This window comes from Pipistrellus hanaki, assembly GCF_964339955.1.
Source record: "Pipistrellus hanaki genome assembly, chromosome: 10".
In the NCBI taxonomy this organism is placed as follows: Eukaryota; Metazoa; Chordata; class Mammalia; order Chiroptera; family Vespertilionidae; genus Pipistrellus; species Pipistrellus hanaki.
Genome location: NC_140512.1, coordinates 31002450 through 31024099, shown reverse-complemented (window position 1 = coordinate 31024099; position 21650 = coordinate 31002450). Strand labels below are relative to the sequence as shown.

The window sequence follows — 21650 nt, the reverse complement described above, 5'->3', positions numbered from 1 at the left end:
TGTTAACAACTCCACCAGGTGATTCTCATCATGAGAGAAGTTTGGGAAACACTGCTTTACACTGGTCTATGCTTTGAGGTCCCTTACCTGACCATGCAGAATGGAGACCCCTTGGAGGGAAACTGACAAGGAAAAAGCTGGCTAACCATGGAACTTAGTGGAGCTGTCAACTTCCCCTGACCTAGTGGAGTTGTGTGTCTTCCGGGCCGGTACCAGTTGGGCAGCCTGTCCCGAGGCCACCTGACCAAAGGAGAGAGAGAGGCTGGCACCCCGCCACCGCCCCAGGGCCCTCGCCTCCGAGACCAGCCGGGGTCACGTGCCCGCGTGCAGTCCACCGCCCGCGGACCCTGGCCCGCCCCGGCCGCGGGGCAGAGGCCACCGGATCACGCGCGCCCGGCGGCCCGGGCCGGCCCAGCCAATGGGCGGGCGGCGCCCGCAGGACCCGCGCGGGCGGGCGGGCGGGCGGAGGGCGTGGGGAGGCAGGCCGGGCGCGCACGCCGCCGGGCCCTATCGCCGCCTCCGCCGCCTCCCGGACGGGAAGTGAGCTGCCCGGGTCCGCACTGCGAGCGCGCCGAGGGGCAGAGGGTCCCGCAGGAGCCCGCACGCGGGGCGAAGCATGGCGGCCGCCAAGGTAAGCGCAGCCGGTGGCCCCGGGGGAGCGCGCCGGTCGGACCGGGCCCGGGGGCGCGACCGCTCGGCGCGCACGTGCTGGGCGGGTGCCACCCGGGACGCACATGCAGAGGCGCGCGGGGCGGCCGGGCCACCTGGCAGCGGCGGGCGGGCGGAGGGGACCGCCGCTCCCGGGCAGCACGGGCGGCCCGTGCGTGCTCCGAGGTCGGATCTCGCCGCGGAAACTTTGCAGGGGACCCTCCCCCAGGTGCCGGATCGGCGCCCGGCGGCGGGCTGGGCTAAGGCGGGCGGGGGGAAGCCGGTGCGCCCGGGGCGGGGAGGGCCTGGGGGCAGCAGGTCCTTGGGGCCGCCCCTGCCCTCTCCTGCGCCTGGACCCGGGGTGGGTGGACCTGGGCTTCTCCTTCCCGGGGACGCACCGGGGCTGGAGCCGGATCCTTTTAGGTTTCCAAGGCCCCGCCCTCCCGCGGGCGGGGAAGTCACCTTGACTTCCGCTTTGGAGATGGCTTTGGGAGAGTTTGGCCCACGCTTCCAGAGGACCCCCGCCCCCCACTCCTTGCCCCAACCTTTCTCATCCTTTTCTCCCCAGTCTCCCCATCTGACAACACTTACGTGCCGGCATTCTGAGCGTTTGAGAGGCTTCTTTTTAGAAATGACAGAACAGATTGTCCGGGGAGCCGGCTAAGCCCTGTGAAGTTCTACTTAAAAGGAATTCTGCGGAATGTGAATCATTCACTCGCCCAGGAGGAAAGGCAGCTCGGACAGCCTGACCTTTCCTTTTTCACCTTCCCTCTCTCTCTCGAAACCTGGACACCATTTCCGTCTCTTTGGACTCCATTTCAACTTTTCTGGCAGAATACCATGTTTAGTCCCAATCACTTGAATCATCGGCATGTATTGCTTAAAAAAAGTTCTGGAAGGCAGCCCTTTAATCAAGCCCGCGCAGCTTCTTAGCTCATTTTAAGTGCAGTGAACTTAAATATACCCAACATTTCAAACATTTGTCCTTAATCAAAACTTCGTGATAACCCTCAAGAGGAAAACATGGCCAACATATCATAGTCCTATTTATTCAAGCGAACTAATCACATTTGCATTGGAAATTGTAAGCAGACAAATAATATTTAAATGCTGTTCAATGACTTTAGTTGCTCCAGGCTCCCCAGATCTGTAGGCATCTTCATACTCCTAGACTCCGGGCCCTACGTGGCCTTTCCCTTTTCAGTAATTACGAGTTCCATCTTTAGGAGTGTGCTGTGTATTGAGTGTGAACAAATGGAAATATATATATATATCCTGTTTCCCTGAAAATAAGACAGTGTCTAATATTAATTTTTGCTCCCAAAGATGCGCTAGGTCTTATTTTCAGGGGATGTCTTATTTTTCCATGAAGAAGAATACGGTACACATTTATTGTTAAATGAAAATAAAGGAAATTTATTACCTGTATACGGTACAGTAGTACGGTAGTTGTCAACACAAACCAGACAAACTGTGAATCCTACAGTATCAAGAATTTACTCATTTAGTCAATGACAATCATGTCATCATCATCATCTGGAACATCATCATAACAATCCAATTCCTGAATTTCCTGGTGAATTTCTTGTGACTCCATTTCTTTCAGAATCAGTGGACCAAATCTCTCATGTTTAGCCTGGGGGGGGGGGCTTATTTTCGGGGGATGCCTTATATTTCACTCAGAAGGAAACCTGTAAGTAGGTCTTATTTTTGGGGAAACACAGTGTGTGTATGTGTGTATATACACACACACACACACACACACACACACACATATATACATATATATACATGTGTGTGTGTATATATATATATATATATATATTCACACACACACATATCTGTTTTAGGTAGACTCTCTGAGGATCACTGGGATTCATTTTTGGAAGCTACGGTTGGTTAACCCTTTCAAACCTTGGCTGTTTCTTTGCATTAAATTTGCATGCAATCAGAGTACAAGGCTTGGCATGAATTGTTCTCTCTAGGTGAGTTCTCCCAGGAGAGTGGGTGGGAGTGGATACCTATACTCGACTGTCATTTTTACATATGCAGATGAGTGAAATCATTTCACTTAATTTGGGGATAAAGTAATTGAGGAACTTAAATTGAGGAATATGCATATAATTGGAGTATCAGATAAGACTAATTAGTATGAAGTAAAACAGTGACGTGGAAGCAGGTTTAACTTTTGGGTTGTACTTTTATTGAACTGTCACATCATATCAATAAGTGCAGTTGAATTTTAGCCAAGTAAGTGAGAGTCAGGGAAGAGGAAACATTTTGTTTTTACTCTTCGGGAACTTGAGTTTTATTTCTTTATTCATTTAAACTTGCTTCTTTTCAGGATATTTAATGGCTCACGTCATATATACATGCATTTACAATCCAGTAAGACATCGAAATCAAGTCAGAGTAGATGAGAAAAAACAGGATAAAAGGGGAACATAAGATGAAGCCAGGGCTAAGGTTCATGGAAAATATGGATCTACTTAGTAGAGATGACTGAATTTTCTCGCAGCTAAGGCAAAGAGAAAACGATCAGTGAGGTCAGCTACTTGGGAGAGAGGCCTCTTTGTATTGCTATCTGAGGGCAGTCTTTTCTCACATCCTCTCACACGCTGTGAGCAAACTGCACTGCAAACTACCCCCTGACCACAGATATATGTATGCGGGTTCCATAAGGCCATTTCTTACAATGTCCATCATTGTACCTGAAGGGCAGTGCATTACATGGAGTCTTGAAGTGCCCCCAGTGAGCTGTGCTGGAGTACTTTCATTCAAGGGTGCCCCTTACTTAGTTGCCTTTGGGCACAATCCTTGGGTGATTCTGTCACCTACAATCAGTGCGGGGCAGCCCATGTGAGGGACCACCCTCTTTGCTTTTTGCTGAGGTGCAGATATTCCACGTTGCTGTGTTGAACACAGAGCCATAAGGTTAACATTCTCAACCAAAGTAAGGTTGACATTATTCCCTCTTAAAACTAGGAGAGAAGCTCCCTTTAATGGAGGGTCTAAGAAATTGGGCCAAGAATCTGGGACTCAACAGTTGTAGGTGAATGCCAGCTCTCACTATGGTGACTTGTTTGACTCTTTCCAGCAGATTTGTTATTTTCTGGATGCACCTAGCCACAACTAGCAGTGTCTTGATCTCTTGTCCATTTATTCTTAGTTTCCTTGGTCTTTTAATTTATTCAAATGCAACGAATTAAATAGGAAGGCTGAGAATTTAGTCATTGCTTTTTGTTTTGATTTCTGCATGAAGAATAACACTTAATGGTGCAAGAGGTGTTTGTTTTTCATGAAGTAACATTGATCTAAAACTCCTGGTGTTTTGAGATGAACTGGAAAGAGCTTCCATTTGCTTGCTGCCTACTTTTGTAGGAATAATGTTGGGCTGTTAGATGGTACATGATAAGTGACGTGCTTGTACTATTTGGGTTGTTTTGTGTGTTTCTTTGAAAAACTTCCAAACACTGCCCTGTATTACAATGGAAATGAGTTTTTTTTTTGTTTGTTTGTTGTTTTTTTTTAAACTTCTCCTTTTCCCTCTGCCCCATTTTGGTTGTAGTGAACATTTTTCTCTTTGTCACTGGTTGATTTTATACATTCAGAATGATGAAATTAAACTAGATGAAACTGTTAACAGGGAATGCTCACTCAAGTTCAGGCATGAGAGGTAAAGCACTGGTAAAACTGGCATAAGTTGGACATACTGAGGTTTTGGTTCTAGACCACTGCAATAGCGCAAGTCATAACCTTTTTACTGATGGAGGGTCTTTCCTTTGGTTTGTAAGAAATGCACATCTGTAAAGCACGATAAGTGACATACACTAAAATGAAGCGTGCCTGCTGTAATGGAGATTTGGTCTGTAGGACTAGTACGTTTAGTATAGGTATTCCATTCTTGGATGAATTGTTGCTATCATCATAGATCCATTTAAAATTGTGTACTCACTGGGTTCTTTCTAAATTCCACATGGGACTAAGCTGAGGATATGAAAGTGAATTGGACTCTGCTTGGGCCTTTAAGAAAACCGCCACATTAGCGGTGGAAGAAGCCTGAGTGCCCTAACAAGGGCTGGAAGAGCCTCCGGGGAGGAAGGAGCCCGTTTCTGGGGGGGGGGGGGGGGGGGGGGGTGAGAGGAAGAAATGTCTCGAGGGCGGTATTTCGGAAGAAATGAATGTACCAGTAATAGGAAACAGCAAATGGAAGGCAGAGAGGTGAGAGCACATGCTACATTTAGGGGATGGCAGGTAATAAAATGAATTCAAGAGCAGCTAATAGTTATTGAGTGCTTACGAGTTAGGAGATTTAATTTTAAAGCTTCTCATTATTATCTCCCTTTAGTTACTTTAACAGTCTTATGAGTTATATACTATCATCCCAGGTTTACAGATGAAGACTGGGATACCAAGGGGTGATCTGATAAGCAGGAAGTAAGGAGCTGGGTTCAAATCCAGCCATGTGGCTCCAGAGTCTGTACTTTCACCCTGTCTGCCATATTGCCTGTCTGATGGGATAGCATGGTACACGGTAGAGTTTATGGGAGAAGGGAGGAGGAGAAATTAGGTACTTTAGTATAAACCAAACTTTTAGTTTAGGACTATTTACATAAGTGCCTACTGTGTACCAGGCGTTTTCCCTAAGGCTTTACAAGTAATCACTCAATTAATTTTCATAATGCCAAAAAGTAGGTGCTCTCTATTTTTGTCCTCATGTTACAGGTGAGAAAACTGAGGTCCAGAGAGATTATGTCATTGCCTCAAGGTTGTACAGCGAGTAAGTTATACGGCCTGAGTTTGAGCCTTTCTAGTCTGTATTCAGAGTCTCTGCTCTTAATCCTTCTCTTCCCAGGCCTTAAAAGGAGTTCCATCTGCAAAGGTGCATGTGAGGGTTCACACACCATCAATTATGAACACGCATATTTCCTGATGGTCCCAGTTCAGTAATTTGTCTCTGCAGAATGCTTTGGCGCTCGGCGAACCTTTCATTCATATACTGTACTGAGTGTGTATGTTTGTTAAATGGCTTTCAAACCACATCACACAGGCCAGGGATTGTCATGTACCATTTGCCATACAACTCATATACCATACAGTTCACCCACTTAAAGTGTACAATTGAATGGCTTTTTGCCTCGTCACAGAGTTGGGCGGCTATCATCACTGTCGTATACTTTTGTGAAAAATTTTAACCCAGTATTTAACCTCCATTTAATGTGTCTCACCTGTAATAATACCCTCCTCAGTGGTTTGTTATTGAGGATAAAATGTGATTGAGTTTATTAAGGATATTCTGCAGATTGAAAGTTTGATCTTATTGATGGTAAAAAATGGTAGGCATTTGGTGGTATAATAATTTCATCACGAAGCAGACTAGTTGTTTGTGGTAGGCAGGAAGAACTGCTTAAGTTAGTTTCGTGCTAACATGAGATGGTACGTTTCTGTGGCTTCACTGATGTTTGCATTGAGGGTTTCTTAAATAGATGGAGTTGGGTAAACCTTGGGGTATATGTAACACTCCTCCCCTCATCAATTCTGTCCCCCTTGCCAGGTGAAGAAATGGGGTCTCAGAAAAATTTATAATTGGTCCAGTTCCCCTTGAAGTCCCTTTGCATTTTGCACTGTTGTTAAGTGGAGGATTCTCAGCACATTGTAGTTATCTGAACAGGGTTAAAAATGCCGGCACCTGGGTGCTACCCAAAGGTTCTGATTTCATTAGACTTCACTGTGGCCTGAGCCTCAAAGTTTTTTTAAAAGCTCTCCAGGTGAATGAAATGAGCTCTAAGGCCACTGCCCAAGGCTGTTCTTGTGCTCTTTGCTTCAATTGATCCTCAGATGGTTCCTTCTTGGGATAAGGAAGAATGAACGCAAGGGTGTGTCCAATAAAAGGAAGGGTGTGTGTGGGGGGGAGGGGAGGGTCCCTATAAGTCCTCTTCTTTCCTGGCTACTTAATTTCAGTCCTTCTGCCCGTAGCATCTTGGTGCTCAGGCATCGAGTTTATACCCTTTTGTAATTATCCTAGAATATAGGTTTTCTCACCAAAGTGGTTGAAAGTTCCTTTTGTCTCCTGCGAAGCCTCGGTGGTGGTGGGTGGCCGAGGAGGGAAACGTTGCCAAGAACAGCGCTGGTATGGCAGCCTTTCCCCTGGCAAACCTAGTTCCGTGTGGTCCCTGCTCCCCGGCTAGGTCACCGGGCTTTATAAGCCTTGGCCAGCAAATACAGAAGTGGGGGCTGGGAAGGGTTGAAAGTGTGTCGTGTAAGAAAATCAGGGAGCAGGTCTTTTTGAATATGAGTTCTTTTCTAAGATTGCTGGCTGAACCTGACTCCTGCACCTTTGACCTTTTGTCCTGTGACCAGCCTCCGCTTCTGTCAAGTTCTTCCCTGCCATCATTCTTTCTGTTCTCCACTGCCGATGAGGACGAGGCTGCTGAGCATGGTCCCTCCTGTGCTCCTGCAGCATAAGCACCTCTCTTCCTTGCCATGTGTGCTTGGTTGCCTCTGGTGGGGTCTTGGAACAGAGGAATGTGTGCATCTGCGGGTACGTGTTGATTAGCTTGGGAGTAAGGAGGATGTACCTTGTCTTGTCACAGGGATTTAATTCCCTTAGAAAAATATTTAACAACTGAGCAAACCCCCCTCCCCCCCCCACCTTTAATTGCCCATTTAACCAGAACTTCTGGTTGGGTCACACTGACCCAGCCAATGGTGACTTTGGTCTGTTGCCTCAGAATTATTCCCAGTGGCTATTTTGTAGACCTGGTGGTCTGATCTGTTGATTGGAAAACTTTAGAAGATAGAGTACTCTTACTCACCATTTCTTTTGGAAATCTGCTGCTTGAAAATAGGCCTGCATGGTTCCTTGTGACCTTAGGTGCTGACAACATAGCAAAGTGGGCAGCGTTGAAAGTCTTAGCAATTCAGCCTAAATAAGCCACTCTATTTAATGACGATTATTAGGCTGGTTGCTTTGTCTTGATTTCCACATGTAGTCACAGCTTCCACATGTTATCTGGGAACATTGTGAATATGAGTCGGATATGTCAAAGGACACAGTTTTAGGGTAAAATATCTTGTGCATAAGACATTTACAGTACAATTTCTAAGGAAATGTAAGTATAGAAAATATAAGTAAATGTAGGGGAAGAAAAAGTTTTCCTCAATCCTCTTTGGGTCTCTGGCTGGGTCTGAAAATTAAACTGACCAAGACAAATTAACAGGAGAAAAAGCATATCAATTGTATTGAATTTTTACAAGCACTTTAGAGCCTTCACCCTACCTAATAAAAGAGTAATATGTGAATTAACCACCACTCCGCTACACCCACCAGCCACGCCCACCAACCAACCAATCAGAGCGAGTATGCAAATTAACCCCAACAAGATGGCTGTGGCCACAGAGAGCAGGAGAGAGGCCAAGGTTGCCTGTGGCTTTAGAAGAAGTCAAGTTCTGCAGCCCTGGCTGACCTAGGCCTACAAAGTTTCAATTTTAGAAGGTAAACAAATCCAAACAGAAATGGTGGCAGCCACAGAATTAGCAGGAGGCTTGGCTCCATTCAAGGCTACAAAGTTTCAATTGTAGATGGTAAATAAATTCCATATACCAGGGCCTCAGCTTGGATCACCAGAGGGCGTGGCCAGCCTGAAAACCACCACAGGCCCCTCACCCAAGCCGTCCCACGCCCCAAGGGAACCCCACCCTGATCTGGGATACCCTTCAGGGCAAACCAACTAGTCCCCACCCATGCATCAGACCTCTGTCCTATCTAATAAAAGAGTAACATGCAGATTGACCATCACTCCAACACATAATATGGCTGCCCCCATGTGGCCAAAGATCCTGCCCCATGTGGACACAAGATGGCCAGCAGGGGAGGGTAGTTGGGAGGGACTAGGCCTGCAAGGGAGGGCAGTTGGGATTGATCAACCCTGCAGGGGAGGGCAGTTAGGGGTGACCGGGCCGGCAGAGGAGGGAAGTTGGGGGCAAACAGGCTGGCAGGGGAGCAGTTAGACATCAATCAGGCTGGCATGGGAGTGGTTAGGGGGTGATCAGGCTGGCAGGCAGAAACGGTTAGGGGCAATCAGGAAGGCAGGCAGTTAGGAGTCAACAGTCCTAGATTGTGAGAGGGATGTCGCACATCCCTTGAGGGGTCCCAGATTGGAGAGGGTGCAGGCTGGGCTGATGGACATCCCCTCCTCCCCGATGCATGAATCCTGTGCACCAGGCCTCTAGTAGGCTAATAAGACCCCAGAAGAAGTGATCAGAGCAAGAAGCTTTTATTCCTTTTAGACTAAGAAATAGTACTTTTGTGAAGAATTGACAGGAAAAAGGGTGTTAGGTTAAGGTTAGTAAATGGTGAAGAACTAACCAGGCAGATAAGGGGTAGTTTAACAAGGCTTGCTCGTACAGGTTTCTTGGCCCCCAATTCCCCATCTCTGGTGATAAGAATGTCTTCCCTCCTCCTGGTACAGGGAGGGTAACGGTAACCTGGGAATTTTGTGACCAGTTTCAGAGAAGGAGGGCGTGTTGGTGGTTGGGTAGGAGGTCACAGTGACCTTCCTGTTTCTGCTGTTTTTTTTTTTTTTTCCAGATATTTTTAGCTTAAGATATTCAATATGCTAAGGTGCTATATTTTGGGGTGGTGTGTTTAGAACTCCATCATAAGCCTATTTTGATGCATCTTTAGTGTTTTCTTCAGGGTAGACCCAAGATCCTATTCCTCCTGGAAGGTGATGGCTCCTTATTCACACTGTTGGTTGGAAATCTCAGCTTGCCCGTCTCAGATATATTGCAGTCTGTTTACCTAGAATTGAATTTATCTCCTTGGTTGTGTCTCATGGTCAGCCCGCAACGTCGTTTTCCTAAGTACCAGGAGAGACAACACCTGTGAGAATTTAAATGTTGGCAGAGATGGATTAGGTCACCTCTTCTTCTTTCCCGAGAGGCGTGTCCTGTCTCCTCCATCGATGTCCAGGTTGCCAGTGCTTTTTAGCCACAGCATTGCCATAGCTTCCGAGCTGGTCTTGCCTTTGGTTGTTTCCCTGGACTCCGTCTTCATTCTGTCCAGAACTGTCAAAAGAAGCTTCTAAGATGGGCCCTTGTAGTCTCGTTAGTAGCAGTATTGTGTTCCTGGGTATACATCTTCACAGTTTAAAAAAAAATGCTTTGAAGTGTGTTACTGGGACCAACCGTCTGCCAGCTCCTATACTAAGTGCCAGGCTTCCCCAAATGCTAAGGGTGTGTGTGTTTTCAAGAACTTCAGAGTTTACAGGGATTAAAGTAAACAGATAATTTGAAGACCCAAGTTTCATTATTTGACCTTAATAATCATCTACAAGGTAGCAGGGAAGGCGTAACCTCTTTTGACAGAGAAATTTAAGAGTGGCCACTTGCACTTTTTTTTTTTTTTGTATTTGCAAATCACACAGCACTTTATTACTCACACATATTGCTGGTGCCGTGGGTACAGGCTTAGCGGGGTCCCAAGATGTAGCTCTCCTCTAGCAGCAGCAGTGGCATCATCTCTGGTTGGCCAGTCAGGTCAGGTACGGAGTTTCAGTTTCTGGGTGGTGTCACCATCAGAGATCCTTGCACCCCGGTGTGGCGTAGCATGGCTCCGTCCAAGGCTCAGCCATCCGTCTGCCTTCCGGTGCAGAGCAAACTGCACCCAGACTGGAGGCGATCCGCAAAGGCAAGCTTCCAGTGATCGAGCCACCAGCACAGCGCAGGGGTCAATGCCGTCAAGGACAGCAGCGTGTCCAGTGATCAAGCAATGGTCGAAGAGGTCTCTTGGGGGATCTGTTTTTATAGCCTGTTCATACCCACAGTAGTCCAGATGTTTATCTTTACTTACACTTTCGCAACACTCATAAAAGCCAGGCACTCTGTGTAGGAAATAATTTAATCTTCACCACAGTCCTGTGATGTGTAGTGCTGTGTTGTCTCCATTGCACAGTTGGGGGAACTCATCCGCATACTAGTAGAGTGGTTAAGTCTCTTGAGGCACAGAGAGATTAAGTGACTTGTCCAAGGTCACACAGCTTCTACGTGGCAGCGCTGTGGTTTGAACACAGGCAGCCTGGCTCCAGATCCCGGGCACATGACCCCTGTACCACGTTTCCCTCGTTACCTTGCTACACAGTGTGGATTCATGTTGCATACCAAATGCGATTTAATCTCTCTACCCCGCTAACGCGTCCTTGGCCTCGGCTGTGGTCGAACAGTCATTCACTTGTTATGTCCTTCACGGCAGTTTGTGAATGGGACCTATCCAAACTCTGTTCAAATTCCTCTCCATAAAGTTATGGCAACAGCGTAGTGGGGGGAAAGGAGCCTGCTTGTTTAGATATAGGAATGTCTTGGGCCATTTCTCTATATTGGTGGGCAGATTTTGCTAATTATTATTTTTTTTTTTAAATTCTTTCCTTCAATTTTAGGAAAAGGGGTCTTAGTTTTATTTTCCAATTCCTTGAAGCACCTGTCAGGATGTTAAAAACCCATGCTCCAAGTTCATAGTTTTTTACAGTTGGTTGGTTCCAATCAAGATTCAGACACAGTCCCCACGTGGCATTTAGTTGCTATGTCTTTTACGTCTTGCTAGCCCAGTCGTGGAGGTGGGTGGCTCGCAAGGAAAGGCTGGTGGTATGTCAGGTCTCTTATCTGACGCTGCCGGGCCCACCGGCAAGCACTTTCCTGTCCAGTGAGCATGCACACGCTATTTCATTGCAGGTGAAGTTCACGCTGCATTTGAGAGGATTCCACTTCCTCCCATTGTCTTCCACTCAGTTCTGGAAGCAAAGTTCAGCCCCTGGTTCTTTTTGATGGTGGTGCTTGAAGACTTCTGTTGGTCCGTTTTTGGTATCCACCAGCACTTTGAGAAGAGCCTAGTTTTGACCGTTTGCCCAATTTCCCATCAGGTTGTTTGCCTTTTCACATTGATTTGTTCAAAAAATTAAGAACCTTGGCCCTCTGTCCTACCTGTTACACTTTTACTTATTTATTTTTTTGCAATTGATTTTTAACGGGCTCATTCTCACTTTTGATTTAAAACATTTTTATATTACGTATCAGTCGTTTCCTTTACTGAATTCTGGGGTTGTCTGTCATGTTTAAACACAGCTTCCCACCTTAATATTACCCAAGAAACCACTGGTGTTTTTCTAGTACTCTTTATAAGCGTCTCTCCCTCTTTTTAAAGATTATATTCGATTATCTGTAGTTATTTTGATACAAGAATGAAAGGTTAGGGGACCAGTTTAGTTTTTGTAGTTGTCCTTCAGCCCCAGGAGGTCATGAACTGTCACTCCTGCCACATCACCAGCCAGCGTGGCTGCTGCCAGCTCAGCCCAGACCCTCTGCTGGTTCAGATGCTTAAGGTGGAATCTGATTCATTCAGAAGCTGAGAGCCGTCCCCTAGGGCTCTGCTGTCCACTGCTGACTGAGCCAATGGGCTTCTGTGAACATGGAAAGGATACCAGTCACCGGGGAGCCAGGCACTGCCAGCTTCTCTCCCAAGTTACCCTCCTTTCGTTCAGTCCTCATACTCGTGTTCTCTCTCTCACAGATGAGAAAACAGGAGGTCATATTAATGGTTAACGATGGAGTGAGAGCTTACGGTACAATTGTAAACCTCACGAAGTAGGTGCAAACAGCATTCTGTGAGGGGAATCTGGTTGCAGAATCTGGAAAACCTTCCTGGAGGGACTGGCATTTGTCTTGGGCCTTTTAAATTTACTTTCAACAATCAAGATAAATCTACAATAGAAAGAAAAGAATGGCAGCATTGCCCTGGCCAGTGTGGTTCAGTTGGTTGAACCTCATCCCATGCACCAGGAGGTCACTGGTTCGATTCCTGGTCAGTCATGTCACAGTCCATGGACTGTGGGAGAGGGTGGAGGAGGAACTCACCCGAGTGAAATCATACATAGTCTTTGGGATGAAGCCAGGCTGTGCAGGGGGCTCCTGTTCTTTTTCTTTATATGTCCTCTGAATAGTCCTTGGCTGTTCTCCAGGTGTATGATGTTGATGCACAGAAGAATTGTGAACAGGTAGGGTACCATTTAGTGGAAGCAACTTGTCCATTGTCTTTGATTAGCTGCTTTCCCCTGCATTTATTAAGTTAGCTGTTTGCTGTTCGAAGCCATTTTAACTCTCTGTGGCAGTATCTGGGCTCCAGCCACTTGTGTGATCTCCTAAGTAGAGCCTTCTAGCACTTTATAAATATGCCATATACTTTTTATATTCCTTTGTTCCCCATCAGGAACACACATCCCAATCTTCAGAACAGCACAATCAGTTTTTATTCATTTAAGGAGCAGTAGTAATTTGACACTTGCTAATATGTAACAAATTATATTGGGAGTGGTAATTACAATTCCAGCTGGTGCCTAATTATACTGTAACCTTGATGCTTAAAAAAATTGAGACTGAGTTCAGCATATAATTCTGGAGAATAATGCTCTACATTAGGCAGGTCTGCCTTCTACTGAACCCTGGGCATTCATGTATCACTAGAGGCCTGGTGCAAGAAATTTGTGCACAGAGAGGGGGTTGTGTCCCTCAGCCCAGCCTGCACCCTCTCCAATTTGGGACATCCCTCTCACAATCAAGGACTGCTGGCTCCCAATTGCTCACCTGCCTGCCTTTCTGATTGCCCTTAACCGCTTCTGCCTGCCAGCCTGATCACCCTCTAACCACTTCCCTGCCAGCCTGATTGATGCCTAACTGCTCCTTTGCCAGCCTGCTTGCCCCTAACTGCCCTCCCCTGCAGGCCTGGTCACTCCTAACTGCCCTCCCCTGCAGGCCTGTTCTCCCTCAACTTCCTTTCTCTGCTGGCCTGGTCACCCACAACTGCCCTCCCTTGCAGAACTGGTCCCTTCCAACTGCCCTTTCCCACTGACCATCTTGTGGCGGCCATCTTGTGTCCACATGGGGGCAGCCATCTTGTGTTGGAATCATGGTCATTTTGCATATTATTCTTTTATTAGATAGGATAGAGGCCTGGTGCACGGGTGGGGGCCAGCTGGTTTGCCCTAAAGGGTGTCCCAGATCAGGATAGGAGTTCCTTTGGGGCATGGGGCAGCCTGGGCGAGGGGCCCGTGGTGGTTTGCAAGCTGGCCACACCCACTCCAGCGACCCAAGCTGAGGTCCTGGAATCTGGGATTTATTTATCTTCTATAATTGAAACTTTGTAGCCTTGAGTGGAGCCAAGCCTCCTACTTGCTCTGTGGCTGCCACCATTTTTGTTGGGATCTATTTATTTTCTATAATTGAAACTTTGTAGCCTTGAGTGGAAACCAAGGCAGGCCAGGCTGTGGAAGCTTAGCTTCCTCCATCGCCAGGGGTCAACTCAAGCCTCCTGCTCTCTCCAGCTCTGTGGCTCTCACCATTTTTGTTGGGATTTACTTATTTTCTATAATTGAAAGTTTGTAGCCTTAAGTGGAGGACTGGGCCAGCAAGTATGTGCGGAAAGCTTGGCTTCTTCCATTGCTGGGAAAACCCAAGCCTCCTGTTCGCTCTATGGCCACAGCCATCTTGGTTGGGTTAATTTGCATACTCGCTCCTGTTTGGCTGGTGGGCATGGCTTGTGGGTGTAGTGGAGTGATAGTTAATTTGCATATTACTCTTTTATTAGATAGGATTGCTTTCAGCTACAGTGTTGTCCGGTAGCACGATTCATAAGGATTGCTTAAGGTCTCTGTCTTTGCTTGCCAAATTTTTGACACATGCTCCAAGTATTATAATTAGTGTCAAAAACTGGACTGCAGCCGAAACCGGTTTAGCTCAATGGATAGAGCGTCGGCTTGGGGACTGAGAGGTCCCGGGTTCGATTCCGGTCAAGGGCATGTACCTTGGTTGCGGGCATGTCCCTGGTAGGGGGTGTGCAAGAGGCAGCTGATCAGTGACTCTCTCTCATCGATGTTTCTAGCTTTCTATCTCTCTCCTTTCCTCTCTGTACAAAATCAATAAAAATATATTTAAAAAAAAAAAACCTAAAAAAACTGGACTGCAGGTTATTTTTGGCTCTATGATTTACTACTGCTTATTTAAGACTAAGGGTAGTGAGCCCTGTGATATTTAAGACTAAGTGTCTTAAATGCCTCGAGCTTCCTCATCTGAAAAATGGAGATATTAATGACTCTTACAGTTTTAGAGATTTTTGAATGAGATCAGATGTAAAGTCATTAGCATTACGCCTAGCATAGTGTCCAGGGCCCAGTCAGAGTTAGCTGGTCAGTGTTAGTTGCTAAAATCAATAACAAATGACCCAGCTTCAAAGACTTTGCCTCCCTCCATGACCCCTGACTCCACCAGAATTACGATCTTAGTTCTGCAACCACTCTACCTTGTGATGATGGCATGTGTCACCATACACTTTGTACTAACCGCTTGTTGATACGTCTGTCATTCTCTGTGTGGGCAGGGTCTCTGGCATTGTCTCCTCAATGCCTGGCACTGGGCCTGGCACACCGTAGGCTTTCCCTCGGCGATTGTGCAGCAAGCATGAGCTAGTGGAGCAGCACCATCTAAGGCTGTGGTTCTCAGCTGGGGCTGGGGTAGTTTTGCCCCCTGGGATATTTGGCAATGTCACATCTGGGAGGAGGGGATTACTACTGGTACCTAGTGAGTAAAGTCCAGGGATGTTGCTCAACATCCTACAAGGTACTAGACAGCTGCCTACAACAAACAGTAAGTAATCTGACCCCAAATGTCTGTAGGTCCAAGGTTGAGCAACCTGCCTCCATGGCTGTGGCATTTTGGAAAAGGGATGGGCTTGGAGCAGATCAACCTGTTCGGCCTGCAGTTTTTTCCAATATGAAGGAATATAAACCAACCTGCTGTAAGGATTCTCAGAAAGAAAGGGAGATTCTATGAGTGTGTGCCTAGTGACTTCCTAGTGAGGTTCATTTGATGGTCCTGGCTACCCATGATTAAAAGAAAAATAGACTTTAGTTTCATAGCAAAATTGAAAGGAAGGTTCAGAGATTTTCCATATACCACCTGCTTACCCATATTCCTAGTCTCCCCCATTATTGTCATCAGACACCAACAGAGTGTTAACATTTGTTACAATTGATGAACCTACATTGACACATCATTATTACCCAAAACCCATGGTTTATATTAGGGTTCACTCTTGATGTACATTCTGTGGGTTTAAACAAACTTTATAATGACATGTGTCCATACTGAGTACTTTCAGTGCTCTAAAAATCCTCTGCGCTCTGCCTATTCTCTTTCTCTACACCCTAGCCCTGTGAACCACTGATCTTTTTCTTCTTTGCCTTTTCTAGAATGTCATACAGTTGGAACCATACAGAATATAGCCTTCTCAACTTGACTGCTTTCACCTAGTAATATGCATTTACATTTCTTCCATGTCTTTTCATGGCTTGATAGCTCACTTATTTTTAGGTCTCAATAATTTTCATTGTCTGGAGGTATCATAGTTTATGCACTAATTGTCAAGATGTTTGTCAAATGTGTGCAGGTGTTTGTATAAATATAAGTTTTCAACTCCTTTGGATAAATACTAAGAAGTACGAATGCTGGCCCAGCTGATGACCCAGTTGTTGAGCATCTATCTAGCTATGAACCAGGAGGTCACAGTTCCATTCACTGGTCAAGGCACATGCTTGGATTTCGGGCTTGATCCCCACTGTGGGGTGTGCAGGAGGCAGCTGATCAGTGATTCTCTCTTATCATTGATGCTTCTATCGCTCTCTCTCCTCCCTTCTCTGAAATCAATAAAAAATATATTTAAAAAAAAGAAGCATGAATGCTGGATTGTGTGGTGAGAGTAAGTTTAGTTTTGCGAGAGACCTCCAATCTGTCTTCTAGAGTGACGGTACTGTTTTTCATTCCTCAGTCTATGAGACTTCCTGTTGCTGCACATCCTCACCAGCATTTGGTGTTGTCACTCTTCCAGATTTTGGCTCTTAAAACAGTTGTGTAGTGATATCTCATTGCTTTGATTTGTAATTCCTTGATTGCATATATGATGGGGAACATCTTTTCACATGCTTGTTTGCCGTCTTTATATTTTCTTTGGTTTGCTTTCTGTTAATATCTTTTTTTTTTTTTTTTAATTCTGTTAATGACTCAATTTTTAATTGGGATGTTTGTTTTCTTATTTTGGCTTGATAGCTCACTTATTTTTAGGTCTCAATAATTTTCATTGTCTGGAGGTATCATAGTTTATGCACTAATTGTCAAGATGTTTGTCAAATGTGTTTTACAAGTTCTTTATATATTTTGGATAACAGTCCTTTATTTGCTATTCATTTGCAAATATTTTATCCCAGTCTTTTCATTCTCTCGATTCATTCTCTTATCTTTTCATTCTCTTGATAATGTCTTTCACAGAGCAGAAATTTCTATTTTAATGAAGTCCAGTTTATCAGTTTTTCCTTTTGTGGATCATGCCTTTGGTGTTCTATTTAAAAGTCTTTGCCAAATCCAAGGCCATCTAGGTTCCTACTATGTCTTCTTTTCTAAATTTATTGATTTCAGAGAGAGAGGAAGGGAGAGAGAGAAATATCTATTTGTTGTTCCACTTATTTATGCATTCAATGGTTGATTCTTGCATGTGCCCTGATTGGGGATTGGAACCCGCAGCCTTGGCATATTGGGGCGGCTCTCTAACCAATTGAGCTACACGGCCAGGGCTCGATCCCCAATTTTTTTACATTTTAGCTCTATGATCTCTATATAGCTTTGAGTTTTACATTTAGCTTTATGGTCCATTTTGTTCCACAGATCTTGGGTATCTGTTCTGGGGAGTGTGTGTGTGTCTGTGTGTGTGTGTGTGTGTGTGTGAGTGTGTGTGTGTTTCCTCCCAATCTTTTTTCTTTTTGTTTTTCAATTTTGGAAACTTCTATTGAAATACCCTTAGTCTCAGATTCTCTCCTCAGCTGTGTCCAGTCCGCTAATAGGCTCATCAAAACATTCTTCTTTACTCTTTTCAGTAGTTTTTGATCTCTAGCATTTTTTTTTTTTTTTTTTTTTTTTTTTTTTTTTTTTTTTGGTTCTTTCTTAGAATTACCATCTTTCTGCTTGAACATTGCCCCATCTGTTCTTGGATACTGTCTACTTTATGCATTAAACCCTTAGCACATGAATCATAGTAGTTTTATATTCCTGGCCTGATAACTTCAACATTCCTGTCATATTTGAGTCTGATTTTGGTGGTTGTTGTGTCTCTTCACATTGTGTTTTTTTTTTTGCCTTTTGGGATGCCTTGTCATCTCCCTTGGTAGGCAGACATGCTATCCTGGGCAACAGGAACTGCTCTTCAGAGGCCTTTGGTGTTGCGACGGTCGGAAGGAGATTTGGTGTCAGTCCATTAGAGAGCCTGTGTCCCTGGATAGCATATTTCACACGTGTTTCTCAGTGTTTCCTTCCTCTTAGGCAGAGAGGATGGCTGGAGATGTCCAGAGTTTGGGATTGCCTTCCCTCCCGTCAGTTAGGCTCTGATCAATCCCCACAGGTTAGGCTGTCATTAGATCATTTCTCTGGAGGGCAACCTTGGCATAAAGAACAGAGAGGTCTGATGGATTTCAAAATGGTTTTCCTCTCCTCCTGCTGGAAGAGCAAGGTGTTTCTTTCTCCGATGATTCCCTGTGGGGACCAGGTGGAGCTCCAGGAGGCGAAGCTCACCAAATGTGGGGAACCCCCTATGAATGGGTCCCCTAGAGTTTTAAAACCTCCATCTTGTCCACTCTTAAGCCTCTAGCAGTTCATTGTTTCCTGCTCAGACACTGGCTCCCACGGAGGTGTCCGTTCACGGGGTTCTGCTCTGGTCAGCGGTGATTCCCTGGTTCTGCCTTTCTGTGTGTCTAGTTTTGGGGGCAGTGGTTTTCCTGGTGACCTCACTTTTCTGACGGATCTAGGAAGAGTTGTTGATTTTTCTGCTTTTCCCTTGTTGGATGGATAGAGTAGCAGCTTCTAGGCTCCTCACCTGCTGGACTGGAAGCCCAAAGTCTCCATCTTTTGTCTAACTTTTCTGTGTTGGAGAAAATCTTCACATTATATGGCCTGCCTGCCAGAAAGAATGAGTCAGAACTCAGTTCCCACCTTTCCTTGCAGCCAGAACAAAAGCACGTGATCTAGCTCTGCCAATTAGAGGCTGACGCTTGGCTTTGATTTGGAAGAAAGCAATAGTAGGAAGCTGCTTGTGTGTGAAGTTTCCATGGCAGCTAACCTGACTGGGAGCCAGGCTACCTGCTTTTGTTGTGAGATGGGAGAGAGATTGCTCAGCAGGTGATTCTGGGATAGTTTCCGAATTCTCTGGTGAAAACTTAGCCTCAAGCCTTCCTAACAAGACTGATTATCCAATAGAATTCTAATAAACTATTTTTTCATCATTTATTGTTTGTTGCTAAGTTGAATACATACTGGACCTCCTCTTCTTTCATTCCTATTTGGGATTAGAAATATCCTGGAGTTGTGCTCTCAGCTTACATTTTTTAAAGAGTAGCTAATAATCACTACCAACGTTAGCTGTCACTTTAGGATTCACAAAGTTGGTTGTTGTCGTTGGTGTTTTTTTTTTCTTTCTTCATTCTAATTGATCTTTTTGATATATTTGTGACATAAATAAATAGATTTTGGCATTTTACCCATTTAATAGATGAGGAAAGTCAAACTCAGAGTTGTTAACTGACTTGTCCAACGTTCAATTTAGCAGCACACTGAGATCCAAATATTTATTCTAAAGCTGGGGATGTCTGCTTATGTCAAGGTGAGTAAGCACCTTCGACCATCTCCATAAGAAGTCAAAAATATAAACAGAAAAATTCCATAAGAAGTCAAAAATACCTATTTCAGAAAGACTCATACTGTCTTTTGTCAAATTATTACTCTTGGGAACATTTACTGGAATATTGGCTTCAGCTTAATATCAATAATAATAAAGTCTAAAATTAGTATGCTTAAAGCTATTTTGGCATAACAGAACTCAGCTAAAATGCTGACATTCATTTTTTAACTGGGATACTCTCCTTGTGAATATCAGAGTTTTATGGTGCTGACTTTATGGTTGTTTAATATTTGTCTACAATAGCACAGAGTTAAATCCAACACATTTCACAACCTACTGAATCCTTTGATAAACATCTCCCACAGCCTTGAAATGACCTGCTTGTGTAATTACCCAGTGGGTTAACATTTGTGATGTCTGGTGCTTTGTAAGTCAACTGTTGAGTGACATGAACTTTTGGGATGGATTACACAAAAACGTTGTGGTTTAAAGAATACTTAACAAGGCATCTTATCTGTATACTAATTTATATTTCAGTAACTTTTCCCCTCCATAATTCCTACTCTTTTTTTTTATTGGAAATTAGGGAAACTGTAGAATGAGGAATGAGTGACTCAGTGAATTTAATTAAAATTATTTTTCTTAAATTTTATTAGACACCTCTTTCTTCCTTGCAAGTTAATGGTAACTGTGGTTTTGGGGAATTCTAAACTTTCTTTTGTAATTACTGATTGTATCAGTCAAGGTTCACTTGCAGAGAACAGAATCCACTCTAGCTGGGTTAAGCAGAGGGAGTTTTATTACAGGGTATTAAATGGCTTCCAGAATTTGTTGGGAAGGTGAAGAAACAGACTTTAGGTTGAGCTCTCAGGAATGACTTTAAGAGCATCACAACAGAGCAGGCCACCAAGGAAGTAGCTGCCTCTTGTGCAGTCATGAAACCACCTGAATAATGGGGAGTGTTTCAGAATCATGCTGCCATTGGCATGGGTAGGAGGTTGCCACTGGAAAATCAGACACTTTGTATGATGGTGCTTGCTAAGAAACAGCAAAAATATGGCCCCTAACTTCCCTATCTTTGCTTTCCAAAACTCTGGCTTTTAAATCTCACCCGACTTCATCTAATAGGACAGCACCAAGACCACATAGCTGCAAGGGAGTCTGGAAAAAAGCCTTCCAGTCTTTATATTTATAGTACAGGAAGGTACATGGGAAGACGCTTCTAAGTTGTTAGGTCACACCAGTAGTACTTTCCATTGAGATTTTGTTTTACCTACTACACCACTTCCACAGGTACAAAAAGACTATGCAGGAACATTTCTCCCTCCACCTCCTATTCCTGCTTGTCACTGCATGCCTGCATGTGTGTATGTGCACATTTTTCTCCCCCACAACCACCATCTCCCCTTCTCCCCCCCCCCCCGCCACACACACACACACACACACACACACACACACACACACAGAGTAGCCTGCTTTTGATGAGCTGTAATTGCTCCATGACAGTAGGGTTTTCAGTGTAAGCCTGTGCTTGTCTTGGTTTTCAGACTTTTAGGTTTGGCGGGGGCGTGGGGGGGTGGTGTTGGGGGAAGTATTGCTAAGTGAAGGCTGTGTTGTGCAGTTGGTGAAGTATCAAGCTGAGGTGACGACCTTGGGATCTAACCCAGTGGTTCTCAACCTAGCCAAACATTATGCTCTCATGGGGAAGCTTTAAAGATAGCCTAATTCGATTGGCCTTTGGTAGAGTATTGACAAAATTTAAAAGCCTCTCAGGTGACTTGGGTGAAACACAATTGGACAGTAGCTAAAGTTGTGGTTCTTAAACTTTAACAGGACCAGGATCAACTAGAGGACTTGTTAAACCGTAGACAGCATTCCCTTAATAGTGTATATACTTTTGTCATTAAATATACCCATATTCCTTATGATTGAGCTTGAAATCCATTGAGATTTCAGACCGAGTCATATCAAACCAGGGAGAAAATTTCCTCATGGAATGAGCACATGTGCTCTGGCAATCAGAGCTGGTGAGTCAGACTGCCCAAAGTGGATTTAATTCCTACTTTAATATATATATATATATATATATATATATATATATATATATATATATATACACACACACACACACACACACACACACACACACACATTCCTATATATATATAATTCCTACTTTAATATATATACACACACACACACACGGGTGTATGTGTGTGTGTGTGTGTGTGTGTGTGTGTGT

At 44.7% G+C, this 21650-nt stretch overlaps 1 protein-coding gene across 2 annotated transcripts in view; it reads left to right on the top strand.

Moving 5' to 3' along the window:
- The first annotated feature begins 460 nt into the window (after positions 1 to 460).
- SLC25A13 (solute carrier family 25 member 13) overlaps positions 461 to 21650 on the top strand; it is a 153341-nt gene continuing 132151 nt past the window's right edge. For both annotated transcript variants that reach the window (XM_084896668.1, XM_084896667.1), the window contains exon 1: positions 461 to 631. Coding sequence is in view for 1 of the 2 variants with exons in the window: in XM_084896667.1 (XP_084752793.1) it covers positions 617 to 631 (15 nt within the window). In the remaining variant the exon portion in view is untranslated. The remainder of the gene's footprint in view (positions 632 to 21650) is intronic.